The 15,204-nt window shown below is 51.2% G+C and overlaps 1 protein-coding gene across 3 annotated transcripts; it reads right to left on the minus strand.

The window, feature by feature from the left end:
- Positions 1-977: 977 nt before the first annotated feature.
- Positions 978-14,686, minus strand: PTAFR (platelet activating factor receptor). 3 transcript variants are annotated; one of them, XM_032132592.1, is made up of 4 exons: positions 13,960-14,686; positions 9,309-9,495; positions 5,098-5,351; positions 978-4,551 (listed from the first exon to the last, which is right to left on the minus strand). In XM_032132592.1, exon 4 carries the CDS (start codon positions 4,512-4,514, stop codon positions 3,429-3,431), a length of 1,086 nt encoding a protein of 361 aa, XP_031988483.1. In that variant the 5' UTR covers positions 4,515-4,551; positions 5,098-5,351; positions 9,309-9,495; positions 13,960-14,686; the 3' UTR covers positions 978-3,428. The 3 variants fall into 3 exon arrangements, with proteins under 3 accessions (XP_031988483.1, XP_031988484.1, XP_031988480.1); XM_032132593.1 differs by lacking the exon at positions 5,098-5,351 and adding an exon at positions 8,234-8,491; XM_032132589.1 differs by lacking the exon at positions 5,098-5,351 and having other exon boundaries at positions 13,960-14,685.
- Positions 14,687-15,204: the final 518 nt, after the last annotated feature.

Here is a 15,204-nt window from a genome sequence, read left to right on the forward strand (position 1 = left end):
CCTCCAGGGGCTGCAGGTGCATCTCTGCACCCCCGTGCCCTCCATGGGCTGCAGGGGCACAGCTGCCCCACCATGCGCTGCCCCGCCATGGGCTGCAGGGGAATGTCAGCCCCAGCACCTGGAGCAAGTCCTGCCCTCCTTCCCCACTGACACTGGGCTCTGCATGGCTGTTTCTCACATATTCTCACTCTTTTCTTTGGCTACGAATTGCTCCTGTGCAATAACTGTTTTTCCTTCTTTATAATGTTATCCGAAAGGTGCTGCCACCGTCACTGATGGGCTCGGGTCCGCCCTGGAGCCGAATGGCTTTGGCTTCATTGGACACGGGGAAAGCTTCTGACAGCTTCCCAAAAAAAACATCCCTGCAGCCCTCCTCACCCCTCGCCTTCTCCGCTACCACAGCCTAGCCCCGCAAACCCAATACGTTAAAATGGTTTGTCACATCTGAGCCGCACAATTGTGTTGCAGTGGGGATACTGCAACATACATATATCAAACCAGGAGTCCCGTGGAAAGGAAATATATATGGACAGACAGATTCTTGCTAGATGTTTCAGAGGTGTTTATTTCTCCAGCCGCATGGCCGGAGCTCTGCCGAGGAACTGTCCCAGTCACGGGACCAAGGGTCCTTCTGCCCGCGCAGGGAACACAAACCAACCCATGGGAACGAGGCTGAGCAGGGACAGGGAAGCCCCGTGTCTCCCCTCAGGGCCCCTCTCCCAGGGCTCCATGGCAGGGGAGGGACCCCAACACAATTGGTTTGTATAAATTTCCCATATGCAGGTCAGAGAGTTCAGGGGGTTTTGTCTGGTTGGGTTTTGGAGAGCTCTAGCAGATTTTTCGTAAATTGTTTCCTATCTGAACTTATTTCTTTCCCCTTCCCTTTTAGCAGGTAGAACCTTGCTGAGCCTTTAATTTCACCTCTCCCAAGAGTTCATATGATGGTTATAAAAAAAACCCAAAAGGCACATTGGAGCTGTTTCGGTGTGGTACCAAGGCTTTCCTTCAAGTATAAATACAGAAAGATGAGAAGGTCAGAAAAGTTAAAGGGCAAAACACTTGGAGAACACACTTTATTTAAAAGAACTTTTGAGGATCCATTTCATTGCAAGGTAAAGCAGAGTAATACAACATTGCAGTAAAAACAAGAAAGTAATTCCAGGAACAGAAGTAGCAGCTTAGCCTGGTTTTTAGAAATGCATTTTTACTGACTAATTACTGCAACATCTCCTGAAGTGGCCTTGGGGCTTTTCCCTCCACTTAGCCTTTTCCTGAGATGCAAGTTAATGTTTGTTCCCTGAGCCCACAGTGCTAGCCATGGAATAAAGCCTCTTATGCACCCATGGTGAAGAGCTAAACTATAAACTCTTGCGAGCTTTCCAGGAATTGGTAGATCATGCATCTACCAGCTCTCCATGTAAAATTTCTTTCCATTTCCTCCGATAGTTGCCAAACTCCATCTATTCGGGGGTTTGGGATCTGTGAAATGAGAGCTCCACTATTGCTGGGAGCCAAGGGGGGAAAGCAGGTCCCCCCCTCCCCACCAGCTGCCGAGCTCCTCATCCAGAATATGCCCACAGAACAGTGCAGAAACAGAGGCAGATTCCTCCAGCAAGCCAGATTTAGGCTTTTAAATTACAGAAATTGTTCCCTTCCCGTGTGCTGTGGCTCTGCAGAATCAGGGTGCATCTTTGAACGTGCCTGAGGAGCACGAGGTGCTGGCAAGTGTTTGTTGTGGGTGGCCATTACTGGAACAGAGCCCAGGACTAGGAGGGAGATGCATTCCTATTGTGATCAGACTGTTTCCTCTGTCTGGCACTGGGCCTGGAGTGCAGGGCTGGCCCTGGAAATGGCCTTAGAACAATAAATATCTTCGTTCTTTTCCTCATTGGCACAAATAAGGACACAAGCTGCCTGAGGAGCTCCAGAGCATACATCTGAAGGACCCATATCTCCACTGGATACAGGCAAAGCAGTACAAATATTGGCCCTGTCTTTGGAAAGGCTTGAGCTTATCTCTCCTGTTCTCAGGCAGGTGTGGGAAGGCTGCTGTCCTGCACATGAATAATTGGTGTCACAGGTCAGATACACTCTTCCTGTCATCAACAGACTAGATCATTTAGGGAACCAACAACTGTTGTGAAAACAAGTAAGTTCCCTTCTCTGCCCAATTTCCTGTGCTAGATTGAGCAATTTGGGTCAGAAAAGGAACCCGGAGTGTCTCATGACTGGTAACAGAACTCAGCACCCATGGAAAATCACTTTGCCCTGGGCACCAGTGGACTGCATCCGGCCCTGGGTGAGGGGTCTCCAGTGCTGTTGGAGTGTGTGAATTATTTGTCTGTCAAGTGTCCTGACGTAACACTTCCCTTGCTGTAGATCAAGAACTAATCAGCTTCGTTTCTTTGCAGCAGAACTGGAAAGGCTGGAGGAAGGAATAATGTAATGACTATAACCCCAATTTAAATAAATAAGTACAAAGATCCAGAAGCATTTTAAGCTTTTTTTTCTTATCATAATGCCCATGCTGACAGTAGTCCTCTGTTATCTGGAGCCTCCTGAGCAAGACTGGGTGTCACAAACAGATGCAGTCAGTCAGAAATTACTAAACTGAGTGCATGAGGCCACTGGCTGGCCAGTTCTGCTCTCACACAGGAAGCCAAGGCAGACCATAGTGGCCTTTGGCCATAATGCTGATCTGGTGGAGGGGGAGGGAGTTGTGCTGAGGCCCTGCCAATTTCTCTTCCTTTCCTTCCCTACTTTACTGACTCAAGATCTGGAAGCAAAGATTCATAATAGCTACTCCCAGACATCTATTGAGTTTGGATCCCAGAAGACCAGGTGAGTCGGTAAGAAGGGATGAAGGGATCAGAGGTGCAGATCTCTTTGACAGCAGTTGAGGATGTCCATGGACTACGTCCCTTACAGCCACCCAAGAGCTTTGTCAGCTCAGACTCTCTTCACAGGACCATGTAAGCTGCTTAGAAAAGCCACCAGATGATACTCACAGCTCAGTCTGTTCTTCCAGATCTTTTAGAAGTCCCTTACAGCTCTGATACTGGATGCTCTGCGAGAGCTGGGCAGGCAGAGGAGCAGGGATGGGTAATTTTGGCGTGCTCAGCTTCTAGCTGCTCACTGGAGAGGCTCAGTGACATACTTCTTTCACATTAAAGCAGGTCATCTGAGCTGTTCTCAGTGCCCATGAGAACACCAGCCCGGACAGAAGGAGCTTTGCTGCCAGATTACTGCAGGTTCCAGTTCTGCCAATTGCATGTGATAGAAGAAAGGAGTGTCCATTCTTCTATCTAACGGGAAAAAGAAAATATAAAATCCTGGTCCTCTGTTGTGTCCCTTGGCGCCTCTTCCTGAGAAAAGATGAGTGAATAATTCACACCTCTCCATGTGCAATCAGAACATGCAGAGTGGCCCTAACAGATCCTAATGGCTTCCTCTTGATGAATGGTGCCCTCGATCATCGTGTCTGTTGTTTGCCTGGAGCACTTGCGACTCCCTTTCATGCTTTTCAGGTTTTCAGAAAGATGCTTCTGGAACTTCTTGGTGAGGAAGCAGTAGATGATCGGGTCCAACACACAGTTTGTACTCAAGAGGCACAAAGTCACCTGGTGAGCATCGTTGAGCTGCTGGCGCAGCTGACAGTTTTCCTTCTTCCACTGCTCCAGAACAGTCAGAGTCCAGGGCAGGTCCACGATGTGATGGGGCACAAAGCTTATGATGAATACAGCCAGCACTGTGCACACCATCCAGAGGGCCCTTTGCTTGACGTGAGTGCTCTTCCGTGGATGCACTGACTTGGAGAACAAGGTCCTGATAATGACAATGTTCCAACCTAGTATTAAAAAGAAAATGATATAGAAGAGGATGCAGATGATGACATGAATGGCGAGAACAGCTGAAACATCACTCGAGGAGTCATAGCGCTCAAAGCACCGCGTGAAATTCCTGGAGTCAACCTCCTCCTGATTAGTATTATTGTCAAAAAGGTAATACAAAGAGCTGCCCACTATTATGATCCAGATAGCTGCTGATAGGTAGATACCTCTCCTCTGGGTGGTCAGCTGAGCAGCTTTAATAGGATTAGTCACAGCTTGGTAACGATTGTATGTGATGACCATCAGAAAGGCAACAGAAGAGTAAGTATTAACAAAAAATAAACACCCAGCCACATTACAGAGGAACTCAGGCATGATCCAGTCTCCATGGTGGTAGTAGTAAACAATCCACATTGGCATTGTAACTAAGAAGAGCAAGTCAGCTACTGTCAGGTTCACCATGAATATCTTGATTTCAGTGAGTTTCTTGGTGGGGTAAATATGGCTGAAAATCCAGAGAACATAGCAGTTGGCAACAAAGCCCAAAATGAAAATAATGCTGTAGAAAACAGTGAAGAGGTTGTAGCGAAACTCGGAGTCTATGTGGCATGAAATGTAGGAATCAGCACTGCTTTCCGCACCCTCTTTGCCCTTTCCAGACATCATGGTGTTCAGTGGGCACATCTAAAGCACAACTTCCTGCTGTAGCTTTTCTTCTTACCTAAAAATAGAAAGCATAAATCAAGCTGATTGGTTTGGCCCCATTGCCAAGCCAAACCCCACCTTTCATTTTCAGCTATGACCATAGGAGTTCTGCTGATGCCTTGGTTCCAGCCAGACACCTGCCCTGTCTCCTTGCTCCTCTCTTTGATCCCATTTCCACAACATACAAAAAAACCCCTCTGTGTCTTCATCCAGCATTGTTTGCTACAATGAGGTCTCAGATCACTCATCTCTAATCTTAAAATACTTTTCTGCATGAGAGTTCTTAGATAAAATAATCTGTTCCTAGCTAAAAATAATATGAGCCCTGTCTCAAGCTTCTTTAATCTTTTACTATAATCAGGACTGTTTTCTATGGCTCGTCCTGTCCCTGCATCTGGTTCTCGTTTCTTCCCCTGCCACCTCCCCCATGCCCCTACCTCCCACCATGGTTCCTGATACTTTTTAACTTGTTTATACTTATTTTAAAGTGAAACAATATGTGGTAAAAATGTCTCACAGAATCCCAGAAGAGTTGGGGTTGGAAAAGACCTAGGGAGATCACCTGGCCCAGCCCCTGCTGAAGCAGATTCCCCTGAGAAGGTTGTACAGGATGGCATCCAGATGGGGATTGAATAACTCCAGGGAAGGAGACTCCACAGCCTCTCTGGGCAGCCCGTTCCAGGGCTTTGTCACCCTCACAGCTAAGTTTTTCTCATATTCAGATCGAACTTCCTGTGTTTCAGTTTGTGCCTGGTGTCCATGTCCTGTTGCTGGCCACCACTGAAAAGAGTCTGGTCCTGTTGTCCTCATCCCTCCCTGCAGACACAGACAGACAGGGATGAGGTTCCCTCTCGGAAATCTCTTCTCAAGGCTGAACAGCCCCCGCTCCCTCAGCCTTTCCTCATCAGAGAGATGCTCCAGTCCCCTTCATCATCTCTGCAGCCTCTACTAGACCCAGGAGCTTCATGACTTCCTTGAGGAGTTTAATTCTAGATTGAGGAGCCCAGAAGTGGACACAGCACTCCAGATGTGGCCTCACCTGGGCTGACTAGAGGGGCGGGATCACCTTCTTCAACCTGCTACAGTCTTCCTCATGTGCCCCAGGACACCACTGGCGTTCTTGGCCACGAGGGCACACTGCTGGCTCATGGGAGTCTATCAGGACCCCCAGGTCCTTCTTACAGAGCTGCTGTCCAGCAGGGCAGCCTCCAGCAGGTACTAGTGCATGGGGTTATTCCTCTCCAGGCACAGGACTCTGCACTTGCCATTGCTGAATGCATGAGGTTCCTCTCCAGCCTGCCCAGGTCTGGATAAATGGCAGCCCAGGGCTGGTGTATCACTACTCCTCCCAGCTCTGTTTCCTCAGCAGACCTGCTGGGCATGGGGTCGTTTCCAGTCACCATCTACCTGTTGTTTTCTGATATTTTCCTGCTTACACTTGTAGAGACTGTGTTTGGTCTCTCAGCTTCTGGCACTGCAGACACCCAACATCCCCTTCACAGGCCACCAGACCTCTCAGTTGTTGTTCTCAGTAAATAATGAGTGATGTTTTGTGCCACATTGTTAATTCTCACCTCAGGGTATCTATCTTAAAGTCTTGGCTATCATCATTTTGAACTCAAGTTGTCATCAAATCAACCTGTCTCCCTTCCCCCCTGCCCCATTTCTTTGTCAGATGCAAGAGGCAGCAGCAGCAATTCTGCACTTCCATGTCAGGCTGTTGGCAAACACTGTCTCTACAGAAACACCTTCAGGGTTTGGTATTAGCAGTCTCCACCTCACTGGGGATTTCTTCAACTCTTGCCTACAGTTTGAACATATCAGTCAGTCCATCCCTGGAGGTCTCCAAGGCCGGGTTGGACGGGGCTTGGAGCAACCCGGGATAGTGGAAAGTGTCGCTGCCCATGATGGGGCGGAATGAGATGAGCCCAAACCAGTCTGTGGTTATATGATTCTGTATCAAATTTCTGCATCCTCAATATTGTACATCCCTGTCTCAGTTCTACATGAATCTCATCTAATCCCTTGTATACTTTAACCTGCTGCTTTTACCCTTCAGAGGACGCACAACCTGCTCCCAGCTCCAGCACTGACTGCCTGTGTGATGCTGGGCAAGCACTTACGTCACCATGACACGCTCCTGCAGGTCTGCATGTTTTTCTCTCCCTATCCCTTCATGGCAAGACAAGTGGCTGCTGCAGGGAGAGCAGTGGGAGAGCCCTCAGTGGGGCTGCTTGCTGGGGCTGAGACTGCTGAGTTTTTAATGGAATTGTCAGAACACAGTGGTTTTCCTTGAGAGTGAGTAAACTTTACCACCAGTCATGAAGCCTAAACTGGAGTGAGTTATGCTGGGAATGCCAGGTGCTGCTCATTGTACTGGGCTTGCCTCAGCTCCACCAGCTCCATGGAAAACAGGCATTTCCCCAAAGACTTGCTGAGCAGGTGCCCTTCTGCCTCAAAACATTTTGGATCCTCCCCAGCAGCAGGCAGTGCCAGGAACCCCCATCCCATCCTCTGTGAGCTGAGTCCCCCTGGGTGCCCTTGTGCTGTTGTTCCTCATTTACACATTTGCATGTTTGCAATTTTCCTCTGCAAATGGGGAAGTCAGCTGGAGCTAGAGCTTGCTCTCCCTTTTTCCACAGAATTGCACCCCTTGGTACTGCTCTCCAGTCATTAGGAGAGGAAGGTAGCAGTCATCTTCCTGATGTCTTGTTCTTCCTCACGCCTCACAGGTCCCCTAAGGACACGACAATTACAAGATTTGGACCCTCCCAGGCAGCTGCATGCTGGGCAATGCTGGGTTCCAAGTGTCCTTAAGAGCAGTCTTCCAGCCACAGTCCGTGTGGAATGGACACACAGCTGTGGCAGTAGTGGGAGTTGGCCCCAGGTGACACATGTATTTCTCCTCATTCACCTTGATCTCTGCCACCCTGCTGAGAGCCCCCTGATCTCCAAGGGGCAGTAGATTATTCAGGTGATGGTAGCCAGGAGGACGAGCTAGGATGTGACACAATCAGGGTGTAGCCACAGAGTTTGGCACATCCCTCTGTCACTCACTGCTGCCCTATGGAGGGGATCCAGAGCAGGCAGGGCCCACTCTCTGTCCCCTGTTCTCCTTTGATTCATGCAGAACATAAGGCAAGTCCTGGTCATCTCAGGGATCAGCTTGCACACCCTCGTCTATGATGGATGAGAAGCAGTAATTGTCACAACGTGACTTTGCATCACTGTCTGAGTCTCAGCCCAGCTCTGCCACTCTCTGAGGGGCCATCTCCACTGCAGAGATGTGCCGGGTGGCAGGATTTGCATCTCAGCTTGGGAGGGCACCAGGCAAATATGGACATTCAGGGTAGGGGTGAGACCGTGCAGAGGCAAGACAAACTAGTGGGGAGTGTTATGTTTGATACACTACTCTGACATTAGAATAAGGAATAAAAACCCAAGAAATCCTAATAACCTAAGATCATTAGAGAACTCTTTTTTTTTTTTCCAAATCTGCATCATAAATTCACACTGCTGTGACTATCTGCAACACCAGCAAATAGTTCTGGTGCTTAGGGCTGGGATCTTTGCAATGAAAGGTGCTCTATTCCTGTGCCACCAGAGCTGAGTGTACCAAGAGTAGGGGGCTGGGGGGAGAAATCAGGTAATGCATCTCTCTAGCAGGATTCATGAGGAGAAGTGCTCACATACAATACCTGGGCACAGCTGTTGTTCACAAAGTCCCTTCAGACAGTGCCCCAGGGCACTGTCCACCTATGCCTCCATTTCTGGTGCTGCACAATGACATGGTGGCCACCAAGCTTTACCCAGGAGCTCTGGTGAACTTTACTGGTCTCCAGACTACACACCAGCTGCCAGATTTAGCAGATGGGGTGGAAGGGAGAGCAAAAATGCATGTCCTCTCCACAGCAGAGTCCTGCACAGAAGGTGGGCTTGAGCCAGAGGGCTGTGCTCTGAAATGGAGAGGTGAGTGCGAGAACATGCTCCGTGACTGCTTCCAGTCTGCTGAAATCTCTGGCAAAGGTGGCCCGCAGGAGAGGGTAGTGCCATCTCCTGGCCCCAGCAGCACCTGGTAGAGCTCACCTATCTTTGCATGAGGAGGCTGTGCTGTTCCAATGCCAGTGTTCTGCACGTAATCACAAGAGAGGTGTTCTTTCCTTCTCATGAGCCAAGTGATATTTTCTACTAAGCACGGCTTGAAGAGAACATAGCACCATTCCCCACAGAATTTACCCAATGCCCAATTCCCTCTTCAGCCTAAGGAACCCAAGCTCATGTCTCTGTACACTTGGGCATGCCCTGAGCCCTGGGCTCTGGAGCGCTATACAGGGGCTCTCACTCAGCCTGTCCTGTTGAGGCAGTTCCCCTTTCTCTGAAGCCTGTTCATACTGCCTGTGCCAGCAGAAAGACAAGCAGGCACCATGGGCAGGGTATGGGTGGCTGTTCTCTGCTGCAGCAGCCTGTGCCACCTGGCCAAACCCCCTGAGACCTGCAGCCCAAGCCACTGCCTTGTCCACAGTCCCCCAGCCAGTAATCCCAGGTGGCTTGTATCATCAGCCCCACTGGATGCAGGGCTGAAGGTGGAAGTAATCAGCTGAGCAGCAGAGCATGGCCAGGACACCTGCTGATCCTGCTCCCAGTCTATAGACTCTCCCATGGACCATGCTCTCCCAGTCAGGATTTACTGGCTTATAGATGCAAGCAAGCTCTGCCATCAGCAAGAGTATATTCCAAGAGGAATAGTACTAATAAAGTATATTTTCTGCTTACCAGAGTTGAAAAAATTCAGCACAATATGTTCATCTTCAGCCTTAGTAGCGGTGGGGGTTTCACTGAGGATGCTTGGCTGTCTCCCAGATGTTATTTTCCCTGCCCCGGGGCTGGACAGTCTCCACACTGGCAGCTCTTAAGAACAGGGCACCAGAATGAGAGCAATTGCAGCATGACTGCAGAGTCACTAGAGAAGAGGAAATGTGTGACATCAGCTAAAGGAAATGAGAAATAAAATAAGCTGTAGAGGAAAGACAGCAAAGGTCTGGAAAGTCCTTAAGGCTTTTTCCTCAGAGTATCTCTGCTTCTGATGATCTTGAAAGAGGGCAAAATTGGGATTTTCCTCTAAAGGCAGATTAGGAATCCACTCTGTGTCCCCAGTTAGATTTGGGATTAGACAACTTTTTGAGCATCTTCCTCCCAAACAGATGAATGGCAGAAGAACTTCCACTTAATAACTTCCAGGAAAGGAAGAGACAGGAAACTCATATATGGACAGACTCATTCCCTAGTAGTCTCCTTTACACTTGTGTTGGAGCTAATTCAGGGATTCCAACATCCCAAGCCTCCCTTTATCTCGGGCGTATTCAGCAGACAGTGAGACACCACAGCAGGACAGATCGTCACCTGTCCCATACACCATCACATTATGTCCACCGTTACCTGTGGCAGCCTGAAGCTCACTCAGCATGGTGATGCTTGTGGCGGGGTGCTCAGAGAGACACCACTGACAAGCAAAGCTGCACGCATGTCCCAGCCAAGCCGTAAATCCCATGTAGCCGTAGCCAATAAATCCCCAGGCTGTAGCTCCCATGGTGATGATTAATCTGCCCTCCATGCCTTCCTCTGCCCTTACACCTGCATGCAGTACAGATGTGAGCTTAGAGCAAAAACCTCACACCTGACACACCTAAAGGAACCAGAGCTCTGAGTCTGGTGCTTGGGCTCACTGTGAAACACACTTGAACAGAGCTGCAGCGTCCATGACCAGCACAAAGGCGTGTCCAAGCCTGCCACAAGGCTGCTGAGGAATGACAGGGGCCCAAGCAACAGCAAAAGAAGCCAGTCTGCACTGGAGTTCCTCTGGAAAGACTGGGAAAAGCTCTCCTGGCTCTTCTCACGAAATGCCCCCTATGGCAAACATTCCACAGAAGGTCCTGGCCATGTCCGTACTGTGGGGGCACCAGAGACCCCCATGGCATGACTTCATGTCCTGGGAGCCACAAGGACAGGCTGAGGGTTGTGTACCCTGCGCCTCACCACTAAGGACACCAGCCAAACTTCTCCAAGAGCAAGGAGCTGGCACAGACACTGGGACACTTTCAAGTCACACTTCTGTTGTTGGGCTGGTGAGCCCTGGCTCTGAGCTGGAATATGGCAATCTCCTCATCAGTGAAGGAGATGGGGTACTGACAGAGGAGCCAAGGTGGACAGCAGCAGTGCTGCTCTATGCTGGCTTTTGGCTCACCTGGCCTCAGGATTCCCAAGGTTATGGGCTGCACAGTACCAGGGCAGCCAGCACCATGCCAGAACCCACCCACTGTCCATGCCAGTGCCTGGGTGTCTCCAGCCAGGGACAGGCAAAGCCTGGATTGGCTCTCCCCAGAGGGTGCAGGTAGCCTTTCCCAGGGTCACTACAGAGGGAAACACCTGGCGTGCATTTCAGCACAGTGCTCTGCAGGTGTGCATCCAGGTGCCAGGCAGCTGCCAGGAGCCCCAGCTGAGCTCCAGCCAGGCTAGAGACGTGCAAGTGCTCTGCAAACTGCAGGACAATCCTGCTGCTCTGAACCCTGCTCGGGGAGAACTCCAAGACAACCGGAAGTCCATGGACACCACAACTGGCACCACAGCTGGACGTGTCTGAGCTGCTGTGGGGTCACTCTAGTCCCCCACAACAACAGCACAGGGTGGCCAAGGTATCTGGAAGCCCCCTGAGCAGAGTGTAACCCCTGTAATGTGAGGGACCTGCATAGCAACTGCACCACATGGGATGGGAGCCTCAGCAGGGTGGGCTGCACAGGAGGCTGGCATGTGGAGCAAGGGACAGCCAGGCTCTGTCTCTGTCAGGCCAGATCAGGGTGAGCTGAGGCTCTGGCAGTGATGCTCCAGAGCTGTGCTGGGATGGAAGCTGCAGCCATCTCCTTCCTTCTGCCACCAGACATCCTTCCTGCTTTCCCCTTCCCATCAGCCGCTGTAGGGATGAAGGAGCCTGAGCCTTCATGGGTGAGACAAAGCCCCAGCTCTGCCCTTTAGGCTGCTTCTGGGGGTTCAAACTTAAAACCAAACAAGAGCAGGCTACGGAGTTTGGCTGACGGCCAGCCCATGTCTCTGGGGAGAGCAGCCAGTGATGTCAGGGGCATGGGGAGTGCTCGCAGGGGATGTAGCAACACTTGACAAATCTTGGCTCACTGTCCTGCCACAATGCAGCCCTTAGAGGAAACGAAAGCCTAGGGGGTTTTGGGCTGGGGAGGAACCTTCAGAAGTCTTCATCCTTCCTCTGCTCAGCCCTGCAGCATGGCCATTCTGCATCAGCAGGTTCCTTTGCCCCCATAGAGTGCCCACAGGTAGCTTCTCCTTTTTACTACCTTCCCTCCTGGGGACCGTCTTTCCCTGCTCTCCTGGCCCTGATGCCAATTTCTGAGCATGTAACTTTGAATCCTATATTGATGCATTTTGCCAGGGGAGGCTAGGCTTGTTCAGCACTCCTGGCAGTCTGACTGCCCTGTGCTTGACACTATTTCCCGCTCTTCCCACCCAGGGAATGCACACACAGGCTGACAGCTCTGACAGCCATGCAAGGCTGAGTTGAGAAAAAAACCAGTCTTGAATATGCCTTTACTTTCATCAAGCCAACTTGCAACCTAATAAAAAATAAATTAACTTCTTTTATTCTGATTCCCATAGATGCTGTTAAGGAGCACTGATAGTCCTTCAGGCTGTTGTAAGTGCTGGATCCCAGAGCAGCTGCTCCAAATTCTACTGTCTGGGGATAACCCCACACAGTCTGATTGGTGGGCAGTGGCTGTTCCCCATGGGTCTGGCACCCAGCAGCATTCTCATGGCAGCACATACTGCCATGGCAGATGCCCAGTGCCTCCTGTAAGCACCACCTGCCTCTGGCACATGTCCTTGGGGTTATTTCCTTCTTAGATGGAGCCCGTTTGCAACATACTTGCTTTGGATAACCACATGTAAATTTTGGAGGGATCAGAAACTCTTGATTTTATAAGCAAGTATCCAGAGATTTCTTCCCAAGAGCAAGATACACTGTGTTGGCAGAGAAGAGCTCTCCAAGGAGTGCAAATGGAAGAGCAGCATTTCCGCTGATGGGTCTGTGACTGCCCTGTCAGTGACACAAGCAGCAAACAAGGACAAGATGAAATACCAACATGGAGCTTGTGACAGCACCAGCCACTGGCACACAGACGAGCTTGGTCCCTGCTGGTTCCAGTCCCCGGAACACATTCTTGAGTGCCAGGATGACTCTTTGAAAAAGCATGAAGTTCTTTTGGAGCTGCAGCACGTGCTGAGCTAGTGCTGAGTGTTACTGTCTGTGAGTTCCCACTACTCATGTAACACTCTGCAAAATTTTCTTTTGCTTGTTTCAGGAAAGAAATACTAAATAAACTCAGCTTCCCCCATCATGAGCACTTCAGAGCCGAGCACAGTGTGTCCCCAACTTGTTACCAACGCTGCAGGAATGTGCCCCAGAGCTGGGCTTGCTCAGCAGGAAAACACACCAACCCATCGGCCAGAAGCCACTCCCGGGGCAGTGGCAGCAGCACTTCCTGGGTACCCTCTGGCAGCTGTAAAGGCAGGGCATGGCTTCTGCTGCTGGCTGTGCCACAGAGATTGCCCAGACTGGCAGAGAATGTCACTGCTGGTAGCTGGACAGCCTCACCAGCAGTGGATGAGGCAGGGAGCAGGGCAGCCTCCAGTTGGTTTTGGTTCCTAAGTGCAGCCCTGCTGCACTGGGCAGAGGGGTGAGTTCATGGGCCATCATGTCAGGATTTGTGTGTTACAGCCCCAGGCTGTCACAGCTCTGCTGGAGGCAAAAGCCATGTCCTGCCTGAGCTGCCACAGCTGGGACACTGCTCCTGCTGCTCCCAACTTCAGCGAGACACTTCCTGCCACAGCTGCTGGCCCTCTGCCCCATCTGCCTGCCCAGCCTGGGCAGGGGCTGTGGATGAATGGGATGAGGGACCTGGACTCCTTGAGAGGCTCCAAGCATTGCCTCCTCTTCCTCACAGGAGGAAGGGCCAGGCAGGACTCCTCGCCTTGCTTCACAGCATCCAAGCGAAGCCAGGGTCGTTGTCACTCAGGGGTGGAATAGGAGCTGGGTGGGAGCAGTTCCCCTCCCCACAGCCCCAAAGACACCAGCAGCACCCGCCTGACTCATGCTGTCACAATGCACTTCATCACCTCATCCCTGCTTGCTGGGCATGCAGAACAAGGAGCGTCTTCCCATACCCAGGTTGGGAGGATGAAGATGTCTCTGAAGCCTTTGGCACTGTCTGAGATGCCATGGCTCAGAGATCCATGGGGGATGTTGAGCCAGCCCGTGTCCTGAGTTACCCAGACACAGAAGGAGCTTGTGGAGCTTGGGGAGGGACGCCTGAAAGAGCAAGCAGAAGGGAAAGGAGTGTCTTACCCTCGGGTCACAGAGCCCCTGCTCCAGCTCAGTCACAGACCCCAGCCCGCCAGATCCCTGCCGCAAGTGGAGACACCAGCAGGGCTGAGCCGTCAGTATGCTCCTGCCTGGGAAGAGGCTCCGACAGGAAGAGGGCGTTGTGCTGGCTCCCAGGTGAGTGAGTCACTTCCCTCTTGGCACTTGTGACATGCTTAGCCGTGCCCTGGCTGCACCCTGGAGCTTGACACCAGTTCCTGTGGTCCTTCCTTGGGCAGGCGGTGGAAGGGACACAGTGGTTGAAGCTCCATTCATCGTGAGGGGCATGTCACACTCCTGTGGCACCTGGCGCCTCACAGGCCAGTAGCCCAGCCCTGGAGTAGCTCCAGGTCAGGGGCACTCCCTGGCAGGGCCAGGGGTGCAGAGGTGGTCCCAGGTCAGCAAGGGGGGACCAGTGCCCCTACCAGATCTGTCCTCTGGGCTCTTCATTTCCTTCCAGATCCCAGGGTCAGGCGGCAGAAGAGTGAGTGCTCGTTCCAAGGCTTCCATGATAGGTGGAGAATCATCAGCAAAGTGCCAGGAAGGGCACTGCTCTGCTGTGGGAGACCCATATCAGAAAACATCAGCCAGAAAATACTCCAGGCTGTGGCAGCTCATTCTTGTATCGCTTCTGCAGCAGTATAAATCCCCCTTGGTCCTTGTGCTCCTTCAGCCTGGGAAGAAAGGGTGGTTGGGCACATGGGGGACCCACTCCTTCCTGCTGCCACTGGCACTGCTCTGCCCAGGTTCCACATGGGGTTTCCTCTGATATATTCTGTGGCACTGGCATTGCTTGAGTCATGGGCACAACATTCGCCTGAGTCACTCATGTTATAACAAGAAATCACATGTGTTTCTGTCTGCTCCCTTTAGGCCCTGTGGGTTGTTTAACAAGGAAATGTTGTTGGGGTTTCTTTGTTGGTAAGAATTGGCTCTGACAGTGGCAGGAAAGGAAGTGTGAAAAGACAGTCCTGAAGGGCAAGACAGTCACAACTCATAGGTGCACAAAGGACTGCTGCCAGAAGGAACTGGCGGGCTGCACACCCTGGAGCTCCCCGGGCACCCAACTGCAGAGCTGCAGCAAACATCCCAACTTCCCAACCAAACAACCAAGCTGCACCAGTTTAACTATGGCCTTTCCCATCAAAGAAAGTTGCCAGCCAGGTTGTGAATTAAGGCAGCCAGGCTCCGCCAGGAGCACAGCCAGAGAATGAGGACAGTTAATGTCCC

This window comes from Corvus moneduloides, chromosome 23 (assembly GCF_009650955.1).
Source record: "Corvus moneduloides isolate bCorMon1 chromosome 23, bCorMon1.pri, whole genome shotgun sequence".
Classification (NCBI taxonomy): Eukaryota; Metazoa; Chordata; class Aves; order Passeriformes; family Corvidae; genus Corvus; species Corvus moneduloides.

Bases quoted from the DNA above. Each gene is read 5' to 3' on its own strand.
- PTAFR (XM_032132592.1), bottom strand. From the start codon at position 4,514: ATGTGCCCACTGAACACCATGATGTCTGGAAAGGGCAAAGAGGGTGCG.